We start from the raw sequence: 21,593 nt of genomic DNA on the forward strand, positions 1-21,593 counted from the left end.
AAACAATAACAACAACACAGAGAATGTTGAGTATTCTCATATTAGGAGTCTTAAATGAGTTAAATAACGTCTTAAATGAACTTAAAGAGTTGTGAGGAAATGAGATGCGCGGGACAGCGCGTCAGATCCGCGGCATGTTCATCAGCGGCTGTTCTTAAAGTGACAGGAGCACTGATGATGCCTGTCATTAATGTTCATCACAGAACAACGGGAACAGAGAAAAGTGTAGCTTTAATGATGATTCATCTATATTTCATTTATTATTTATGCAGTTAAGAAAGGTGTTTGATAACTATTACATTTCTGTATATGTCTAAAAGGGAAGGCACAGGTAAAAATAACATTAATTATAATGGGTTTATGTAAAGATTGTTTTAAGTTCACTTAAATTAAAAGTCGTTTTTTTAAAGCCTAATAAATGTTGAAATTGGGAGCTTTCAGTTATACTGTAATGTAACGTCAAAAATGTTTCATAGAGGCATTAGTATCAGTGATACTGGCCTTCATTCATAAAAAGATGCCATTACAACACATATTTAAAATATGCTGTCTTTAAATTGTTTCTACATTAATTTGGAGAGTAACTGAAATGATTACAATATCAAAATATTAAAAACTTAAATATTAAAAACTTGCGATTAATTACAGAAACAAATGTGATTAATTAGTTAATTTTTTTTATCGATTCCCAGCATATATATATATAAAAGTTGTTAAATACATGTATTGATATGTACATTTTTTTTTATTTTATTAAAATATTCAAATTAGTCCCCATGAGGCTACAGACAGACAGACAGACAGACAGACAGACAGACAGACAGACAGACAGACAGACAGACAGACAGACAGACAGACAGACAGACAGACAGACAGACAGACAGACAGACAGACAGACAGACAGACAGACAGACAGACAGACAGACAGACAGACAGACAGACAGACAGACAGACAGACAGACAGACAGACAGACAGACAGACAGACAGACAGACAGACAGACAGACAGACAGACAGACAGACAGACAGACAGACAGACAGACAGACAGACAGACAGACAGACACTCACTCACTCACTCACTCACTCACTCACTCACTCACTCACTCACTCACTCACTCACTCACTCACTCACTCACTCACTCACTCACTCACTCACTCACTCACTCACTCACTCACTCACTCACTCACTCACTCACTCACTCACTCACTCACTCACTCACTCACTCACTCACTCACTCACTCACTCACTCACTCACTCACTCACTCACTCACTCACTCACTCACTCACTCACTCACTCACTCACTCACTCACTCACACACTCACACACTCACACACTCACACACTCACACACTCACACACTCACACACTCACACACACACACACACACACACACACACACACACACACACACACACACACACACACACACACACACACACACACACACACACACACACACACACACACACACACACACACACACACACACACACACACACACACACACACACACACACACACACACACACACACACACACACACACACACACACACACACACACACACACACACACACACACACACACACACACACACACACACACACACACACACACACACACACACACACACACACACACACACACACACACACACACACACACACACACACACACACACACACACACACACACACACACACACACACACACACACACACACATATATTATATATCATAGATGTCCCAGAATGAAGAATTAATTGTGGCAGGATAAAGAATAAAGCTTCCCAATGACATCAACGCATTTTCCAGTTTTCGTTAAGGGATGATCATGGAAGTTAATCAATGCCATATCTTATTGCGGAGGAGGATGATTATTTCACAAAACTCTGCAGGATTAGCTTGATTAAGATGTACGTTTGCACTGTTTGGACCTCATTTGGGACGCCTTCCAGACCTAAACCACCACAGGCTTTGCAACAGAAGGGCACGGCGAATCCTTGGAAAGAGAAGTATTACTCTCCATTGTGTCAAAGCAAATAGGCCTCAAAGAACAGGAATTATGGGCCGCAAAGAGTTTACTTGGCAAGCACTTGAAGGAAGAGGAAACCTACTGTTAACAGTATGATTTATTAAAGCCAGATATTCATTGACATGTTAATGCTGTGGGTAATAACTTTCAACTTTACAGGTTTCGAAACTTTCAGGTAAAGCTTTCAGTGATCCTTGAACACCGAGAGGGGATTTTTAAGTGTCCCATCTCATGTTCCCTCATAAAGGTCATTCTGCGCTAAAGGAATATAGCAGTGTTTAAGGTGCATAGGTCTCTTTGTGCAACACTCTGTGCAGGACTGAGTTAATTATGGAAGGCTGACTTCATTACCTGCTGTAATATGTGCCTTTCCCTTAGTGTCATTAGTCTTCTGTGGAGCTCAACCAGCTCATCCAAGTATGCCTGCAGAACGAGATGTTAGATTAATCAATAAAAAAGGAGACAAGTTTCAGATTGATCAATCCTGCCTTTACTAAATGTGACATGTGTTGTGGTGTCCTGAACGACAGTGGCTTTCAATGGTTATTGCTGAGTAAAACACTGTTGTTAAGCAAAATTGTTAAGCAAAAAAGTGTATTAATATTGCAAGGTCAGGCCAAATATATGCTATATGACTTGATGAAGGATTAGTTCACTTCAAAATGAACATTTCCTGGTATTTTACTCACCCCTATCTCATCTAAGATGTTCATGTCTTTCTTTCTTCAGTCGAAAATAAATTACGTTTTTTTGAGGAAAACACTTTCTCCACATCATTGATTTGAACCTTCAACATTTTGGTTGCCATTGAAGTCTAAGCAGTTTCAAAGGAAGGGCTTCAGAGGCTCTGCGCGATCCCAGACGAGGAATAGGGTCTTACCTAGCCAAACCATCGGTCATAAAAAAAGATGAGCAATTTAGGTTAAAAAGTATATACATGTTTATTTATTTTTTTAGAAAATGGCCGATGGTTTGGCTAGATAAGACCCTATTCCTCGTCTGGGATCGTGCAGAGCCTCTGAAGCCCTTCCTTTGAAACTGCTTTGATTTGGACCTACAACATTTTGGTTGCCATTGAAGTCAATAATGTGGAGAAAAATCCTGGACTGTTTTCCTCAAAAAACGTAATTTCTTTTCCACTGAAGAAAGAAAGACACAAACATCTTGGATGAGACGGGGGCGAGTAAATTATCAGGACATTTTCATTTTGAAGTGAACTACCGTAATTCCTCAAATAAAAACCGGGGCCTTTATTTACCTGAACTGCAGAAGGTAACAGGCTTTTATTTGAAGCAGGCTTTTGTTAGGGGCAGGCCTGTATTTCTAATTCCGTCTATTTGAAAAATAATTGTTTTAAATGAAAAGCGATAACGTTCCAGTGGACAGAGATATCATTGATTTTTTAAGAAACATTTGCAAAAATATCACCATTTACAACAACAGCCAAAAGGGCGACAAAGTTTATTCCGCGCTTAATTTCTATATTGTTTGCATGTGAGGGAAAAAAGCGTCCTTCCACTTAAGAAGAGTTGTGCACTTTTAAGCATTTTTTTATTTTACTATATTTCTTTACATAAATATTATTTTCTACTTAAAAAAACTAAAATTTCGTTATGTTACTAACCCAAATGCATCCGCGTTTTCCATATTCTACATGAGGGAAAAAAGCATTCTTCCACTTAAGAAGAGTTGTGTTCCTTTAAGGAATTTTTTTTTTAATATATATCTCTTTACATAAATATTATTTTCTACTTAAAACAAAACTGTAATTTCATTATTTTACTAACCCAACTAATACATCCGTGCTTTCTATATAGTTTGCACGTGAGGGGAAAAAAGCTTCCTTCCACTTAAGAAGAGTTGTGCACTTTTAAGCACTTTTTATTTTAATATATCTCTTTACATAATTTTTTTATACTTAAAAACTAAAATTTCGTTATTTTTCTAACCCAACTAATTACTCATTGTGCGCACTTTTATCAATCCGTTATGGAGAGCAATTCAATTTAGATTTTGCATATTGTTTTTTAAATGTTTCTTCGTGTAGTTCATATGATCACTTTACAATATTTCAATAACATAATTTATTTGGAAGCCTATGCTGTTTTCTTGTACAAAATAAAATATTTTAAGTTAAATGCAGAGTAAGACATGTAAAAAAGACAAGAGGCTAAGAGATTGTCAAGATCATTTGTGTAGCGTGCCTGACACAGTATTTTCACAGACTAACACACGTCACATCTCTCATAGACTACAGTATTTAAAATAGCATATATGCATCAGTTATATTCACAATTTAATTTACGGAGCAATCCCTGCAAAGTTTTTAGGTTAACTATAGAAGAGACCAGGATTAGTGTGCGTCGCACTCGCGATGGTTTCGCTCCTTCGGCACAACCCTACTGTATATTAAGATGAACTTGAATGCACATTAAATGAAAGGCACTTAAGAGATTATCCACACTAATTTTTCCCAGGCCTTAATTTAAGACCGGCCTTTATTTGTTCGTTCTGGCCACGCCCCCGGCCACAAGAGGCCCGGCGTTTAATTGACTACAGGCTTTTATTTGAGGAAATACGGTAATCCTTTAATGAAATGTAGCACATACGCATAAAAAAACAAAAAACAAATGCTTACCTTGTCACAGTCAATGTTTTTATTTTTGTCCATCTTTGCTTGTTTCATAGGACTTTTCACTTCGAGTATCTGAAAAATGTATCATAAATGTAATAATATTATAAGATATACATTACCGTACAAAAGTTTGGGGTCGATTAGATTTGTTTTTTTTTCCTCTTATACAACAATGCTGCATTTATTTAATCAAAAACATTTTTTAATGCAATTTTATCATCATTTTGCATCATTACTCCAGTCTTCAGTGTCTACGTGATCCTTCAGAAATCATTCAGATATGATTTGCTGCTCAAAAAACATTTCTAATTATCATCAAGTTTAATGTTTTGTGTGATGCATTTTTTCAGAACTCTTTGAATAGAAAAACAGCATTCATTTGAAATATAAATATTTAAAAAAAAATGTAAAAAGTCACAATTTTAATCCTTGCTGAATAAAAGTTATACATTATTCTTTGTTGAATAGAAAGTTCATTTGTACAGAAATATTTTGCCACATTATAAATGTCTTTACTGTCCCTTTTGTTCAATTTAATGCATCCTTGCTGAATAAAAGCATTCATTTACTTTAACTTACTGACCCCAAAATTTTGCACGGTTGTGTAAATATATATTATAAATATTTTTAATATAACATCAAACCAAATGTACATAGAAGAAAAAACTATAGTTTTAACAATATATATGACAAACATACGCTCAACTCAAGCAGCTCAACTATAGGCAGTTCAATTTCCTTTTCCTCCACATATCATTTTAACCTCATTGCTCTTGATAAGCACACAAGTTAATATGGAAGAGTGAAAATCACGACTACAGGAATGGAATGCCAGAGAAAGGGATTCACCTGGTTATTGGCGGATTTCAGTAGAGGTGGGGGGTCATTATGGGGCAGTGGTGAAGAGGCAGAGCTATTTTCACTGTCACTGCCGTCACTTAAACTCACCCTGCGAAATACATGACACATATTCGCCATTCATTATCCCCATCCGAGTATCCACACGTCAGCTACACAGCATGATATGCAGGCATGGATATAAAAGATAATTTTTTCCCCGCAGCCAGGGTTTATTGGAAGTTTTTCATAGAATTTACCTGCGGTGACGATGTGTCATTTGCGTATGTAACGGTCGCTCTAAGTCCGAGTCCATGTCATTATCATCCTCCTCTTCAGAATCCTCTTCGTTTTCATCGGAGTGCAAATCTGGGATCACCGACCGCAAAGGACCCAGCACTACAGGTGAATAAGGAAGGCAAATGTCTATAGCTTTTCGTGTAATATTTAGTAATAATAATAATAATATGTTTATTTTTTATAGCGCCTTTCAAGAACCCAAGGTCGCTTCACAATGGAGTACAATCAATTACAATCAGAAAAGCAGCCTGTTCATTATAGCAAATAAACAAGCAAGTGTACAACAAATAACTCCAACAACAACAAAGAAGTTATAGAATCAAAGAACAATTAACAGTAGCTAGTCATGTAGCATAACATGAAGAGGTGTGAGATCACTTGAAGGCAGAGACGGTGAGAGAAAAAATATTATTTACTGCAAGGAGAAAAAAGATGAGTTTTAAGTTTGGATTTAAAAATCTGGAGAGTAGGTGCGTTACGGATAGTCGAGGGCAGCTTATTCCATAATTTAGGGCCAATAACACTAAAAGCCCTTCCTCCCATAGTAGAGCGTTTAAACTTGGGGATGACAAGCAGGTTTTCATTGCTGGATCTGAGGAATATATGGTTGAACTAACTCAGCAAGATATTGTGGTGCAGGGCTGTGACTGGCTTTATAGACTAAAACTAACAGTTTAAACTCGATGCGACTGGCCACGGGAAGCCAGTGAAGTTGGTTGAGGATGGGAGTGATGTGTACGGATTTTTTATTAAATGTCAGGGCTCGAGCAGCAGAGTTTTGCACCATTTGGAGGCGATGTATAGCCTTAGTTGGTAAGCCGCTGTATAAGCCGTTACAGTAGTCTAATCTGGAGGTTATAAAAGCGTGAATAACAGTTTCAGCAAAAGTTGAGGGATCGACGGATACGAACAATATTTCGCAGGTGGAAAAAGCATGACTTTACTGTATAACCAATATGTGAGTCGAAAGATAACGTGGAGTCAAGCAATGCTCCCAGATTTCGCACAGTTTTTGAAGGTGTAATCTGGACACCATCAATGTCAATAAAAACGTCATCACATGGTAAATTTTGTGATTTAGGGCCAATCAACAGGATTTCAGTTTTATCAGTATTAAGCTGTAAGAAGTTATCAGTCATCCAGGTTTTAAGTTCCTGAAGGCAGGAGTTAACAGAAGCGAGAGGATAAGCTGAGTTTGGTTTAACTGTGAAATAAATCTGAATATCATCAGCGTAACTATGAAAATCAAGACCATGTCGTCTGATTATCTGACCCAGTGGCAGCACATAAATGAGAAATAAAAGAGGACCAAGTACAGAACCTTGAGGTACACCATGAGTGATAGTAACGGTACTGGATCGATCTTTACCTATCCTTACAAAATTTAGTGCATCACATACACACCCTCAGTCATATTTCATTAATATTAGTTAAATAAACTAATATATGGCCAGTAAAATGCACTCTGTGGGTAAGAAAAGAGGCTTCACATGGTCAGACCTTCACCAATCAACAGAATTTGGCAGATATTTGAAAGGTTACCTTGCCGCTTGTGTGCATGTCCAAAGGCGGAGCTGGAACTGGAGCTGGAGCTGGCCGGGCTGGGCTGATCCGACTAGGAAAGGAGGAGAAGTACCAGCTCAATAACAACAATAATACCAATATCAAAGCATTTTGGGTTTTGTGTGCTCAATTGAACAAGGGATTATTTGAAAAATCTGCAAAACAACAGATATAATATAAAGACTCTGCCCCTATGTGAATCAAATCACAACCACAACCTCAAAAAGACTAAGCCTTGCACAGTATTGCTTTTTCACAAAATTGGGTTTGGAGTCTCAATTCCAAATCCACACTGAAGCTACCTCGCAGGGCAATATTGTAAATTTTTTTTATATATATATATATAATAATAATAATAATATAAATAATATATATATTATATATATATATATTATATTATATATATATACACACATGACAACTTTTTACTGAAAAGGGGTTTTAAATGAATTAAATATCTCAATTAGTGTGACAGCATTAAACTAGATTAAACAACAACAATAATACCACTGGGGCAATATTGAAATGCACATGTCCAATATAATTCTAAATATGACACTTTTTTTAAACACTTTTTTTTTTTACTGAAAAGGGGTTTTAAACTAATTAAATATCTCAACTAGTGTGACAGCATCAAACTAGATACATTTTTTTTATAATAATAATAATAATAATAATAATAATAATAATAATAAAAAAGTCAGGCTCAAAGAAAAATAAATAAATAAACAAAGAAAGAATGATTATTTACTGATCATAAATTATATTTCCTAGTATATATAGATGCAGCACTTAAAGGGGTCCCATTATGCCCTTTTACGAAGTCTTGATTTTGTTTTTAGGGTGCACTAGAATATGTTTTCATGCTTGATTGTTCAAAAAACACATTCTCTTTCACATATTTTACATGATCACAGCACCTCTCTCCCCAGATCGAATGCGCCGATTATTTCCTGTTTAGATGAAGCTCCTCCTTCCAATATACGAAATGTGCTGTGACTGGTTAGCTGGCCCAGTGTGTTGTGATTGGCAACCCTTAGAGCGTGTTCGGGAAATATCACAGCCCTTCATAACTGCGAGTTCTGCTCTAGTGTAAATATTAAGGATGGCGTCAATTTCAAACCAATTGACCGTTCGCAAAGACCCGCCCCCTTTGGTTACGGTTGCCATGTCCGACAAGCGATGGTTCTCACGTAGAGAAAATGCATCACGGAGCAAAGAGGACTGACAACACGCCGACAGACAGGACAGAGCAAGTTACTTTTGATATGAAACAAAGTCTCAACTTTAAAATGTTTAACATTTTTTAAAGAAATGTTAACAATAAATAGCGTTTTGTGGCTCTTTAATGTGTCGTGATCGCTGAAGCGCCTCAGTTAAAGCTGCTCGTGAACAGATCATCTCTTCCTTCTAGTTCATTGATAAGCATCAAATTAACATGAATGAACACTAAACGAAATGTTGTTTCAACCGCGGAAAGACATCAGTAAAGACTCAAGTTCAATCCACCAACGTTAATCTACCAACTTTTCTGACTGCTTTGTCGGACAAACCGGCAGATTCTGCGATGTGATTGGTCAAATTGCCTGTAAATCAAATTCGCGGGGAAGGGTGAATTCAACCCTGATTCAGACTCCGACAATGTTAATGAGCAAGAGGATCGGAACAGATTTCACAGTCCGTTTCAGAGTGGTTTGTTGCGGAAACTATTGCCACACAGACGTGAAGTTAGTAAAACTAGTTAGTAGACGTGAACACTTAGTAAAACTGACTCTGAACAAGATTCAAATGTAGTTACTAGTGAGGTAGGGCTGTGCGATATGACGATATATATCGGATGGACGAAATGAAAAGTCTATGGTTTCATATTATGCTCTATCTTTTATTTTGTGGTGTCGCAAACTACATTGTTCAGCAATACTTGTTCATCATTTGGATGACTGCAATCGTACCCGCCACCATGAGGATGCAGGCAGAAACGTGAATATAATAAATAACAACAGCATGGCGAGTGAAGGGGAGACAGAACCGGGTGGCTCCGAGTAGGAGTCTGTACACATTAGGGCTGAACGATATGGACAAAATTTCATATCTCGATTTTCATGCCAGATATCTCAATATCGATACAATACGATATGACTACGTGTTCGGTGAAAATCAGAATCTGAATTAAAATGTGTTTGATTTAAGCCTACATTTCAAAAATTTGTGTCAGAAAATGTATTGTTTTTAAGCCTTTCGCACGTACGATCACACAGGTGTAATCAGTCTAGGCTGGTCCCTGGAACGTATGATCAAGTGCATCACATGATCAACTGCTAAATCCAAATGATGGCGCGCTCAAAGCTGTCATGTATCACAACTTTTCAGTGTTTTCAACCACATACTGTTTATTTTAGGTTTCAAACATATAAATTCACATAGGTACTAAAAAAACAATACATTTAGAGTTTGTAAAATACACACTGATGTCTATGGAAGAGGTAATAATAATCCTTTCCATTATAATTCGACACGTTTAATTCATATCAGATACACATTGTGTAAGTAACTTCAATGTTTACTCTATTCTATTCCCAGTTCACCAGCCACTTACTTTTAAGTATTTCGGGAGAAGTGGATGAATTCACGTGTTGTAAACATAGAGGTTGTAAATCCAACAGATCCGATTCTCTGAACTGCGTCTGCGACACAAACTAACACGGCGGCGCCCATCGCGCATACAGCTCAACTAACGCGACCGTTATAAAGGTGTTTAAACAACAATATACTTCCACTTGTATGTATTTGACAATCGGAATATCAGATATTTCATGCCATAGCTAACACGTGTGAATATTCTGAATAAAAAAGGAAAAAATTACATAAAAGCAGACCATCATTCATTCAGCGCTTTTGCTGCTGCGGTGTGTCTCGTGACAAGCAATGACCATTGGAAACGTCGCCCCCCCTCTCACAATATAGTTCCCACGTCCCTGGTAGTGTGCGCGCGCTGGCTTTAGCGGTGCATTCAAGGGCACTCGTAAAACTGATGTTTGTTGTGACTGCCAGAGTTGTATGCAGGGCGAGCGCGGAGAGGGGAAATCTATATCGTCGCTTTTTTCGATAGTAATATCTTGAAAGTTCATATCTAGATATAGATACGATAACGATATATCGCTCAGCCCTAGTACACATCCGATGGTCTTAAATCGTTTGAATGTCCAAACTGGCAAGCCTTAAAACACATACAATTGACAAAGTTTACTGAAGACGCAAGTGAAAGGGAACTGACTTTTATGGCACATGTGTTGTTAGAGACACGACGGTGACTCGGCTCTCTGTGTCACATAAAAACAGCTTGCGAGTACTGAAGTGCCATGTTTTCCATATTGACGTTATTGAATGGTGTAAAATCACTTGAATGTTCGAACTGGCAAGCCTTTAAACTCATTCAATTGACACACGAAAGACTGGGAAAACTCGTGTTTGGTATTGTTTGAAATGTCTCAGTGCGACTGGTACAAAGATCTCAAAGATATTTGATATTTGACATTTGCTTTACTGTTGTCAACCCCCATCTTCCTTATCAGAAGGGCCATTTGGAATTCCTAAAGACAAAGGAATCACACCTTTACAGTGGGGGAAGTTTGGTCTGATTGGTCAGTTCGAATGTCTCACGTTTGGGTTTGGTCACACGGTCAAGGAGAGGTAAAAAGAAATTGTAACTGTTGCTCTCTCTCTTTTATTCTCTGGCTTTCTCGTCTTAGGGCCTTCTGTTTGGCTCTTCTCTTCTTCTCTTTCTTTCTCTCTCCCGCTCTCTCTCTTTCTATCCCTCAGGTAACATTCTATACATGCGGAGTACAATTAAGGGTTTAAGTTCTTAACATCCCATACATCTATTTAATAACCATTTTAAGTGTAACCATAACCAGATTTTGTGTTTACATTTGAAAGAGATTTCTGTCTTGGTCTGAGCAATTTAAGGAAGTGTGACAAAAGGTTCAGGGCTTGATACTGTAGTCAGTTCAGCCCATAACGTGGAATGTCTATTAGACGCTCTGCGTTATGTAATATTCAGAAGTCAGGTATGAATCTTCCACTTTTTAGGCTACTTCAGAGTATTTGTTGTATGGATGGATGTATGTATGGATTATCTTTGAATTGATTGTGTATTTGGCATTATACATTTACCTGACTGTTAATAAATTGTTACATTTTGATCTATTCTGACTTACTCTGTAATTATTAACAATCTCTAGTAGATTATGGAACGGGATAATTTCAACAAAGGGTTAAACAGAATGATTAAATGTGTGACTAATTATTAAATACAAGTGACCAAACAACCAATTGGCATTCTAACCTAAATTCGAGATTATGAATGGAGTCAGATAAAAAATAAATTGGAAATAATCCCTTTTGCCCAGCTGAAAAGACCGAACGCGCAGCGACCTTCGAACCACGATCGTTACCTTCATGGGAATGAATTCAGCTGACTCACACACACTTTAGTGAGGACGCTGTCTGCATGTGTTGACTCTGTGTTTGAGTTTGCCGGTTGCTTCCATCAGTGTTTTCCAAGGAAAGTAGCTAAAGCCTGCCCAAAAAGTCGCTAGATGACGTCATGCAGAAATTAGCATATTTGTGACGTTATCACGTTGTACTTGCGTTCTGCCTGCTTAATGTATTTTCTCTCCTAATCCGTGCTCACATACTGCATTTTAAAATAATATAGCCGACTGTCCAATAAAGACATTCTCATTTCCTATATATTTTTGTCATACAATATAACGAGTATGATATAGTGAATGACCACATTTTTATACATTTAAAATAATCTGAATTGAGAGAGGTCAGAAACTGGATGAACTAAAGCTCTGGTGATAGTGAGTAATATAAGTGATAAGCACAAGGAATAGAAAGAAGAATAGAAAACATAACGGGTCAAACTAAATTCTTTAGATATAAATCAAAGGAAGCAGATGAGTGTTAAATCCGTGGCAACACTGTGCGCTCATGTGTAGCTCGCTCCTTCACGTCTGTCACCAGCATGCGCTGCTGCTCCTCTCAGCCGTTCACTGAACAGGGTAGACGCAGAGAGAGGTGAGATGGCAGGGAGAAAGCAAGACCTCGCGGTCACAGGACAGTACTGCCGACATTTGTAAAGTAACCAAAAGTCGCTAGATTTGTCGTAAGCCGCTTTTTTGAAGAAAAAAAAAAAGTTGCTAAAGGGGTCTGAAAAGTCAAAGTTGCTGAGTTGGCAACACTGGGTTCCATGCCACTGACTAGACCGGGCGGAGTCACGTGACTACGCGTGCTATAGTCTGTTTTTAAGGGGAAAGTATTAACAGGATTAAAAGCCAAAACAACCAACATGGGAAAATTACAAATGACAAACACTTCTAAATAAAGGAAGAAAAATGAGGGATTTTTGAGTAGGCCTATATACTTTAACATTTAAAAATAGAAATAGTCCTTTCCATTTGGTCAATATATATAAACTATTACTTGATTGAATTGACAGAAAAGGAACTATATCGTGATATATATCGTTATCGGGATATGAGATTTTGGTCATATCGCCCCGCCCTATAGTGAGGCCATTTCCACAATGTCCTGTTCCACACTAGAGGCTTTGATGGGGCTTAGTCACTTCCTCACTGTAAATCAGTGGGTCCCCCCTTCACCCGACCTAATGAAGGCTGATTTATGATCACACAGATCCCTTGGGGCAACATTCACACTAAACCTTCCTACTCACACATGTCTCTTCACCCTGAGTGCAAGAAAAGCTATATAAAAGTTAATACTTACACAAAAGCCATTATCAATCCAAAGAATGTTGCTAAAACAGTCAAACTGTACTCCAAGAACACCAAAACAAAGATTTGAGCTCTCTGAAAGTGAATGCAGATCTTTGCCGTGAAAGCAAACAGAAGTGAAGGGAATGAGACGGTTATTCAGTGAGTAAGTCCATCAGGCTGAGGTTAGACTAGATTTAGTAGAGGTCTCTTTGAACTGTTGCAAGTGTAGATTAATTGTTGAGGATCCCTCAATTTATGAGGCACCTTTGAACTCGCAGGGCAATATCTCACTACAGAGCGAAGCCTCTCAGAACAATGGGACTGTGATTGATTGGTTCCTACGGAGGTAAAAGAGCAGACGTGTTTTTAAAAGGGCCTCAGTTTGCTTTTAGAGACACATGTGCCATGTTTACTGAAAATACCATTCAAATGTAACCGATCGTATCTTGTGCTTATGTGCTGTATGAACGGTTAATACTTGTAAAAACATTTATTAAAAGTTACCAAGAAATAAAAATAAGATTTAGCTGTAGTGCTTATTATAAATGATTCATCAGTGCACACATAATTTTTAGGCCTTGTTCCCACACATTCAGTTCACGCCGAGATGTGGATTTCCCAAGTGGATAAATTTGAAAACACTGTTTTTGTGTTGTAGAGTGGACAGTGAAAACGGTGATGCATGTTTAGTCATGTAACGCATATTGAACCCATAGATATGCAGGTTTATACCACTACTGAGCCCGTTGTGTGCTATTCACTTTTACACGGTTGCTAAAGAGGTTTCTTTGTACGCTCTTCATATCGCAGTTCTGCAAAGATGACAGAAACTTTACTCACAATTGCTGTACTGCAGCAAAAACAAGAGAGCAGTTGCGTTTTACACCACACATATAATAGTGAGTGAGTGCGACCTGGACGCATTAGTGAATGGGGAGACATTTTTTTGCTAAATTAAACGATTCTGCCAGAAGAATAGCATAAGAACTTCATTATGTCTTTTCTGACTGTATCTCAGTGAGCTTTTATGCAGTTTTATGCATGGGCCTTTAGGTGAATTTGGTGAGAAAATTGTATTGAATTTAATGAGAAACTTTTGGAAAATCCTAGTGTGGATGGAGAGCATTTTGAAACAAAAATGCTTTGTATCCGGATTAATGTAGACATAGCCTAAAATACATGTGCCCTCGAAATCTTTAAATCAAAAACATTAACCAGTGTGTTTCGGCGAAGGGTGGGACTAAATATCCTCCACAACTAACTTCAGGTCTGCCTCTATATAGCTAGCAACGCCCAACCTACGATCCAATCAATTTCCAAAGGAAATCAAGTAAATTTTTCTCTCATTCCAGAAGCCGATATACCTCACAATAGGGAAGAAAAGACAAAAAGAGGATTTTCTGGAGGTACAGTTCTGCTGTTTACATACCCCTTGCAGAATATACAAGATTTTAATAATGTTAACAAAATAATCATTAAAAATTGGGTTACACTTTATTTTAAGGTGTCTTTGTTACACTGTAAATATACATTTAAGTACAGAGTAATATTAAGTAACTACATGTACTTACTATATGATTAGGATTTGGTTTGCTTTAGGGTTAGTTGCATGTAATTATGCATTATCTATAGTTATTACTATGGTAACTGCATGTAACATATGTAACAATAACACTGCCCTGAATAAGCCGTTTCACATAACAGATGTTGACATATAGTCCACAAGACAAAATGATAACTGAATTTACACAAATTAACCAGTTTGAAAGTTTATATACCCTTGAATCTGAATATTGTGAGTTGTTACCTGGATGATCAACGACTATTCGTATTGCGATATCGTATTGCGATAATTGTTCATGAGTCCCTTATTTGTCCAGAGCAATTTTGTCCTCAAGGTTCCTCACATTCTTTGGTTTTCTAGCATCTTCTGCACATTTAAACCCTTTTCAACAGTGACTGTACGATTTTGAGACCCATCTTCTCACAATCGCCAAGTTTCCATCCACCTATTTGTATGCACATTTTGGGAAAATGCACATGAAAAACGTACAGTATGTACTCAATTAAGGTGGTAAAATGTTTTATCTGCGCATTAATTACAATGGAAACACATTTACTTGAATACATCCCTAAATGCACAACAACAACAAAAAAAACCCTCACATTAATTTGTCTCAACAGTGGATGTGATTGGATAACTGGACTAACCTGTGGACCAATCGCACAGAATGATCAAACCAACATTTGAGATGCTGAGACGAAAGTAATTTATGATGGAGGAAAAGAGCCACCGTTTCTTCAACGATTGCAGCAACTTCCAGACTTATTACAGATATTTTGCGCCAATTTCCCAGGAAGTGGTGATTTTGTTCTCTTGAACACATGGGATGGAAACGGTGCTTTATTCACAAATGTTTTATGCGATATTCCAATTTTATTTGTAATGTCGGCAATTAAAGGTGTTCATCTGCCACATCCAAATGTACATCAATGCAGCTTTCCAAGCATATAAAAACAAAAGAGAAATTATTCATATAGCACCAACAAAAGAGAAGGTTAAAGTGGTCCTTGCAAAGAAAACTCTTGCAAAGAGAGGCTCTTCTGAAAACGGCCTGTTCTCACAAAGCAAAATGAGCGTAATGATGTTCTTGTAAAATTACATTCAGTACAACAGAGATGTGAGCTGTAAGTGGAGCGAATTGGACTGATTAACTGCAATCCACAAAGACTTCCCGACCAAATGGAGGTATAATACAAATCAGGCTTATTGTTGCAAATGGGGCCGAGGATAAAAGAGTAAGAAAGGAGCTCTGTTACAATTGCCTTTCTGACTCTCCACTTGGCTGAAGTTTTGAGGTTTAAAGTTACATTAAAGTCCACTCGGTTTTTCTGAACTGTACTCACGTTAAGTTTAAATTTGTGCTCCATTTACCCATTTTACAAGCTTTCCGAAATTGCATGAGGTGGAGAAACATTCGGAGAGCTCAGGAAAAAACCAGTAAGGAAGTTCAATGCGAAACTATTAACCTAATTCCTCTTGGAGAGCGGCCCGAGAGGAAATCTAAAGAAGCTATTAAAGTTAATCTGAATTAATTTGTTTACATTCTTCTCTGATGAGCACTTGGTGAAACTGAATCGGGTGTCTTGAACAAAATGTACAAGCAGAAGCCATTCAACTCCTCAGCGAATGGAAGAAGTGAGTGTGGGATTTAGAATAAGGCAAGCACGGTGATTATGGCTAATGGCTAAGAAAGGTATTAGTATACTCTTGGGAAACGTTGGCTAATGTTGTCTATTCAGTCCAGACGGATTCGGAGAATGCTAATTAGATGACTTTCTACTCTTTACTATACTAGTCAAGTCACCTTTATTTATAAACCGGAAAAGAACAGAATCAATGATGCAAACTTCATCAAATACTTCAGTGGTTATGACCGATATAGTTAATATTACTCATACTTTGGGTTAGGTATTTTAAGAAACCCTCAACCTCAAGTTTTTAAACTTTTGATTTTCAGGGTTTTTTAAAATATGGATGTACGTAATGTATGCAAGTTTGGGGTCAGTAAGGTTTAATAAAAAAAAAAAACATTTATTATTTTATTCAGCAGGGATGCATTAAATTAAGCCAAAGTGACAGTAGAGAACTTCCTTTTCATCAAAAAATATTAGTTTCCAGAAAAATATCATGCAGCGCAGCGGTTTTCAACATTGATAATATTAAGAAATTGTTCTAATATGATGATTTGGTGCATAAAGAAACATTTCTGAAGGATCATGTGACACTGAAGACTGGAATAATGATGCTGAAAATTCAGCTTTGCATCACATGCAGGAATTTATCAAATATATTAAATTAGAAAACTGTTAATGCAGCCTTGGTGAGCATAAACTTTTTTTCTCAAAAATATAAAAAGAAAAACTTACAGACCCCAAACATTTGAATGATAGTGTGTAATCATTATTTTTAAAAAATTGGACACAAGTGATAGCCAACCTTAAATTGTACAGCTTCTTGAAGAGTGATGGTGTCCTATTACTTTCCTAAGCATTTGGTATTACAATGTATTTATATTACAAAATGGGTGGGACAATCACACAGACAATGCAATGGGAGATGTGAATCATATCTACACTGTAAAAATGTTGCCGCAATTAGTTATTTAAATTAACTTAATTTTAAGTTTAGATAACTTTAGTTTAGTTACGTTGGATATTTAAGTTCAAGTCTTAAGTCAAGCACAAGCACTTGAAGTTGAAACAACTCAGTACTTATTCTAATATTGAATTTTAAGTTGTGATAACTAATTGCAGCAATAATTTTTTACAGTGATGCAAAAACACCCATAACTCCCTAGCAATAGCAACCACCTACAACACCTTGGCATCATGGCAGTGAATTCTGTATGGACAAAAAGCACTCACTTATCTTTAGAAAAGAGGACTATCTATGGTTTTACCTCTTCACTATGGCCTTACTTCACAAATACAGTTATTGTGCAATATCTATAGCAAATTACTCTATATAGTAATTTACTCTAATTTCCATCCTGACCTTTCCAAATAACATATTCAAACTAAGGTTGCAAAGTTTCCAGAAACTTTCCAGGATTTTTGAAAACTTTCCAGATTTTTGGAAAAAAATTGGAAAGTTTCTGGAAATGTTCAGCCCCTTTGCAACCCTAATTCAAACCAAGGGCGAGTAGGGTTGGGTATTGTTTGAATTTTATCGATTTCGATACTTATCGATTCCTTATTTAGATTCCAATAGGGTAAAAAAAATTAAATAAAAAAACTTTAGAAATTCACATTTATTACTAGACTTTCATAGTAAAACATTTCATTGTAGCTGAATACCATGAATAAAAATAAAATATATAATATAATATAATTAATAATATAATATAATTAATAATATAATATAATTAATAATATAATATAATATAATTAATAATATAATATAATATAATTAATAATATAATATAATATAATTAATAATATAATATAATATATAATATAATATAATATAATATAATATAATATAATTAATATAATATAATATAATAAAAAAACAGGCTAGAAACTTTTGCCTATGGTTTAAAAATACCATAGCAAAAAAAAAAGCCTAATATAAATTTCAAGCATTATTGAGTAATTAAAAGATTAAAAAAGAACCGTACTTTATTGATCAAATATAGGCTATACATTTCAAATATAGTTAAAAGTTATTCTGTCTAGAACAGCAAGTGAATTTTATCGTCCTTTGTTGTTTGATTAATGTTATCATAGAGACGGCATCAAGAAAATTTGCCGTCAACGACATAACCATCTGTTTACGAGAGTATTTTGACATTTTTGTGTGTATTTGTCCATTCGCGTGCTGTGCAAAAAGACGAGGATCAGAACTCAGTTCATTATCCTGCACTATTCATTCACTATGAGAAGCCGTTCTGTGCGCGCGCGTGTGTGTGTGTGTGTGTGTGTATGCAGCGTGTGTGTGTCTGCAGCACAGAAAAAAAGTGTATGCATCTTTTTGCGCTCAAATGGTTATTAAAAAAACAAAAAAAACCCAATTCACAATAAAATACGCACACAGTAACCCATAAGCGGAAACTAAATGCGAAAAACACCGGTTATGGGTCAAAACCGGTTCTCGATACCCATCCCTACCGAGGAGGCAAGGGAGGCAGTGTCTCTTTTAAAAAAACTGGATGAGAAAATAATCTACATTACAAAAATAAAGCAAGGCAAATATTACAAAATATGACATTAAAAAGTTTTTATAAAGTAACACTGTCCAACAGCAGGAGGCTTGCCTCCCCTGAGCCCATTGACTTTTAACAGACCCCCCAAAGCATGCGGTGTGTTTGATGGGGGGTAATAGAGAATAAATGGGGGAATGTCACGAGAGGCAATGCCTCATCACGCTATGATTGGTTTGCACGTTAAATCCCGCCACTTGTTTTCATGAGCGTTCGCGAATCAGCCTGCATGAAGACAATGATGGTGTTAATGGGAAGGCTAATTAAAAAGTAAGTAAACAACTCAGCCATTTAGATATCACCGCTTTATGTCACATCAAAACCAAACATGAAATGGCTTAAAAACATGATGACTGGGTTTTAGTGATCAATCCGCTTGGGGAAATTAAAGGTACATCTTCCTGTCTGTGACCAGTGTGTACAAGCTTGATGACTACAGAAAATAAGTTGACTATAAACTACATTAGTTCACAAATGATATAATAAATGTAAAAATGTGTAAAAACACTGCCTTGATGAAAATCATCCTTAGTTTTAATAGAGCAGGAAAATTAAGACATCAATTTACATTTGTGAGGACTGATTCAAACTCACATCCACCATCTCCTCCTCACACAGCGCTCAGCTAAAGCCATTCTCCACGGGCATCCTCGCCATCCCTTAAACCTACAAAAAACACTGCAACGAATCGAAGGCTGGATATAACAGTGCGCTATAAAACTGTTATGGCTCACTCACTCAACTGGGGGTGACAGTGGTGCTAGTGAGAGTTGCTGGCAGGGGGCAGGTGCTAAAAATCTCCTGTGAAGCTAGTTGACAATAGGGGCTGCCAAAAGTCCTGCAAGCAGGGTGGTAAAAACACTGTTCGCCAAGTCTGTGGAAGAACAAAGTTGTTTCTTTGAAGTTCCTTTCCCTTCGTTCTCACTGTTTTTTCTCTTCTTTCTTTTTTCTTCAGTCTGCATTTTACTGCCTGTTTGTCCGTCTGGGAGCCTAGCTGACATCAAACGCATGGTCAGGGTCCTGCGCTGTAAATCAAGCACGGGCCGCACCCCTCTTCCCAAACTAGACGCCTGTAAAAGCTCCATGGAGAAGCCCTGCACCCCTTAGACAATAAAACTGATGTCATCACTCATTGAGGAAAGGCTCGTAGATCTTTAAGTATGAAGATCATCTGGAGTGTTTAGGTTCAGACCCCCGAGAACACGAAGAGAGAAAGAGAGAGCCTTGCTGTCACCCAAACTTGAGTAATGGCAGAGCTGTGGCTATGCTGTAAAATGCTACATTACTTTTTTTTCAGAGCTAATGAAAAAGCAACTTCCATCAACATGGACATGGTTTGCAGTTTGCGGTGACATGCAGACCACCAAACTAAACCGATGCACTAAACCAGTCAAGCTCCGAACACAAACACACACACACACAAATTATTAAACAAGGAAATGTCTGTTAAATTGCTGTTACAAGACTAAATGTGCTGCTTAAGCGACGTGCCGTTAACAGACACGCGTCAGCACCTGATATATAGTTGTCGTCAAACATTTCCGAATGATGATCGTCAAAATAATCCTTTTTAACCAATTAAATAAATGTCAAGATGCTCGTAACGACTCATAATACTTCATAAGTCTGCATTTACAATTTAACGCTTTGCAATAAACACACACACACACAAAATGAAAGACACACAAGCTTCATGAGTTTAGCACACAAAGCAGGTGGTCACTAGCAGCCCCACACAGCTGGTCTGTGGCTTTACGACCATCGCCTCTGCTGTGGTGCCATAAATCTCACAATGGCTCTGAAACTGGCAACTGCTCTGCTTTAAGACTATTGTCCCATTCCCTTCAAGCTTGTGAAGCTCTTCGCTTACGGAGGATGTCATATAAACAGACTTTAGGATTGGGTTTCAGCCACCCCCCCACGTGTCTTTTACTCTGAGTGGCTCTGGTATTGCCGCTACATGACAACATACAATTTGCATGTTACATGACGCTTCACTTCCATTAACCTGGACATAAATTTATCTTGTGCTAAGAAATGTTATTTTTCAACATTTCAATTGAGCTTTATTTATTTCAGTTAGCTGCCAATGCAACAGTTTACGTTTTTTAAGCTTGTTTTTCATCGTATATACATTTCAAACATGACAACTCTCAGATTAGTATTAGAATGATATTGAATATGGCAATGTTAATGTATTTAGTCTTGGCAGACCAGATCTGCTACGCTGCAGCTGCAGATGTAGCCAGGTGGAGCTGGGGGAGGTGGAGGGTTTCAGAGACCACGAGTCTCCGCTTACTGTGCATGCTCCTCCCCAAAAGGACGAGGCACTTTTCTTTGACATGACAGGGGGCGACTCGGAGTAATTGTCCTCTAAACCATCAGGAATCAGCGTTGAGGAGTAGTAAGGTACACACCAGTAAACCTTGAGATTATTACTTGTGACATTAGAACAAAATATATGTATATGAGAACACCGTGATTATATCATTCATTTTTGCCGTGCGCACCTTTGCACTCGTGCAGACGCGCTGAGTATAAACCGAGTTTAAGACACCTCAGCAAACAATGTACCAAACTATTCTGATGCTCATGCGCCCACTGTTGGTGCTTTCGGCGGGGGACAGGGGTCAGCATGGGCACCCTGACTGGTCTGCGGCTATGCAGCCCC

General features: G+C 37.4%; 1 protein-coding gene across 1 annotated transcript in view; it reads right to left on the minus strand.

The window, feature by feature from the left end:
• mllt3 (MLLT3 super elongation complex subunit) overlaps positions 1 to 21,593 on the minus strand; it is an 82,176-nt gene that overhangs the window by 4,156 nt on the left and 56,427 nt on the right. The window contains exons 8-12 of the mRNA XM_079842972.1: positions 7,351 to 7,423; positions 5,769 to 5,907; positions 5,521 to 5,620; positions 4,675 to 4,743; positions 2,388 to 2,459 (exon numbers count right to left, since the gene is read on the minus strand). Coding sequence (XP_079699098.1) covers positions 2,388 to 2,459; positions 4,675 to 4,743; positions 5,521 to 5,620; positions 5,769 to 5,907; positions 7,351 to 7,423 — 453 coding nt within the window. The remainder of the gene's footprint in view (positions 1 to 2,387; positions 2,460 to 4,674; positions 4,744 to 5,520; positions 5,621 to 5,768; positions 5,908 to 7,350; positions 7,424 to 21,593) is intronic.

Source organism: Gobio gobio (genome assembly GCF_949357685.1).
Source record: "Gobio gobio genome assembly, chromosome: 2".
Lineage (NCBI taxonomy): Eukaryota > Metazoa > Chordata > Actinopteri > Cypriniformes > Gobionidae > Gobio > Gobio gobio.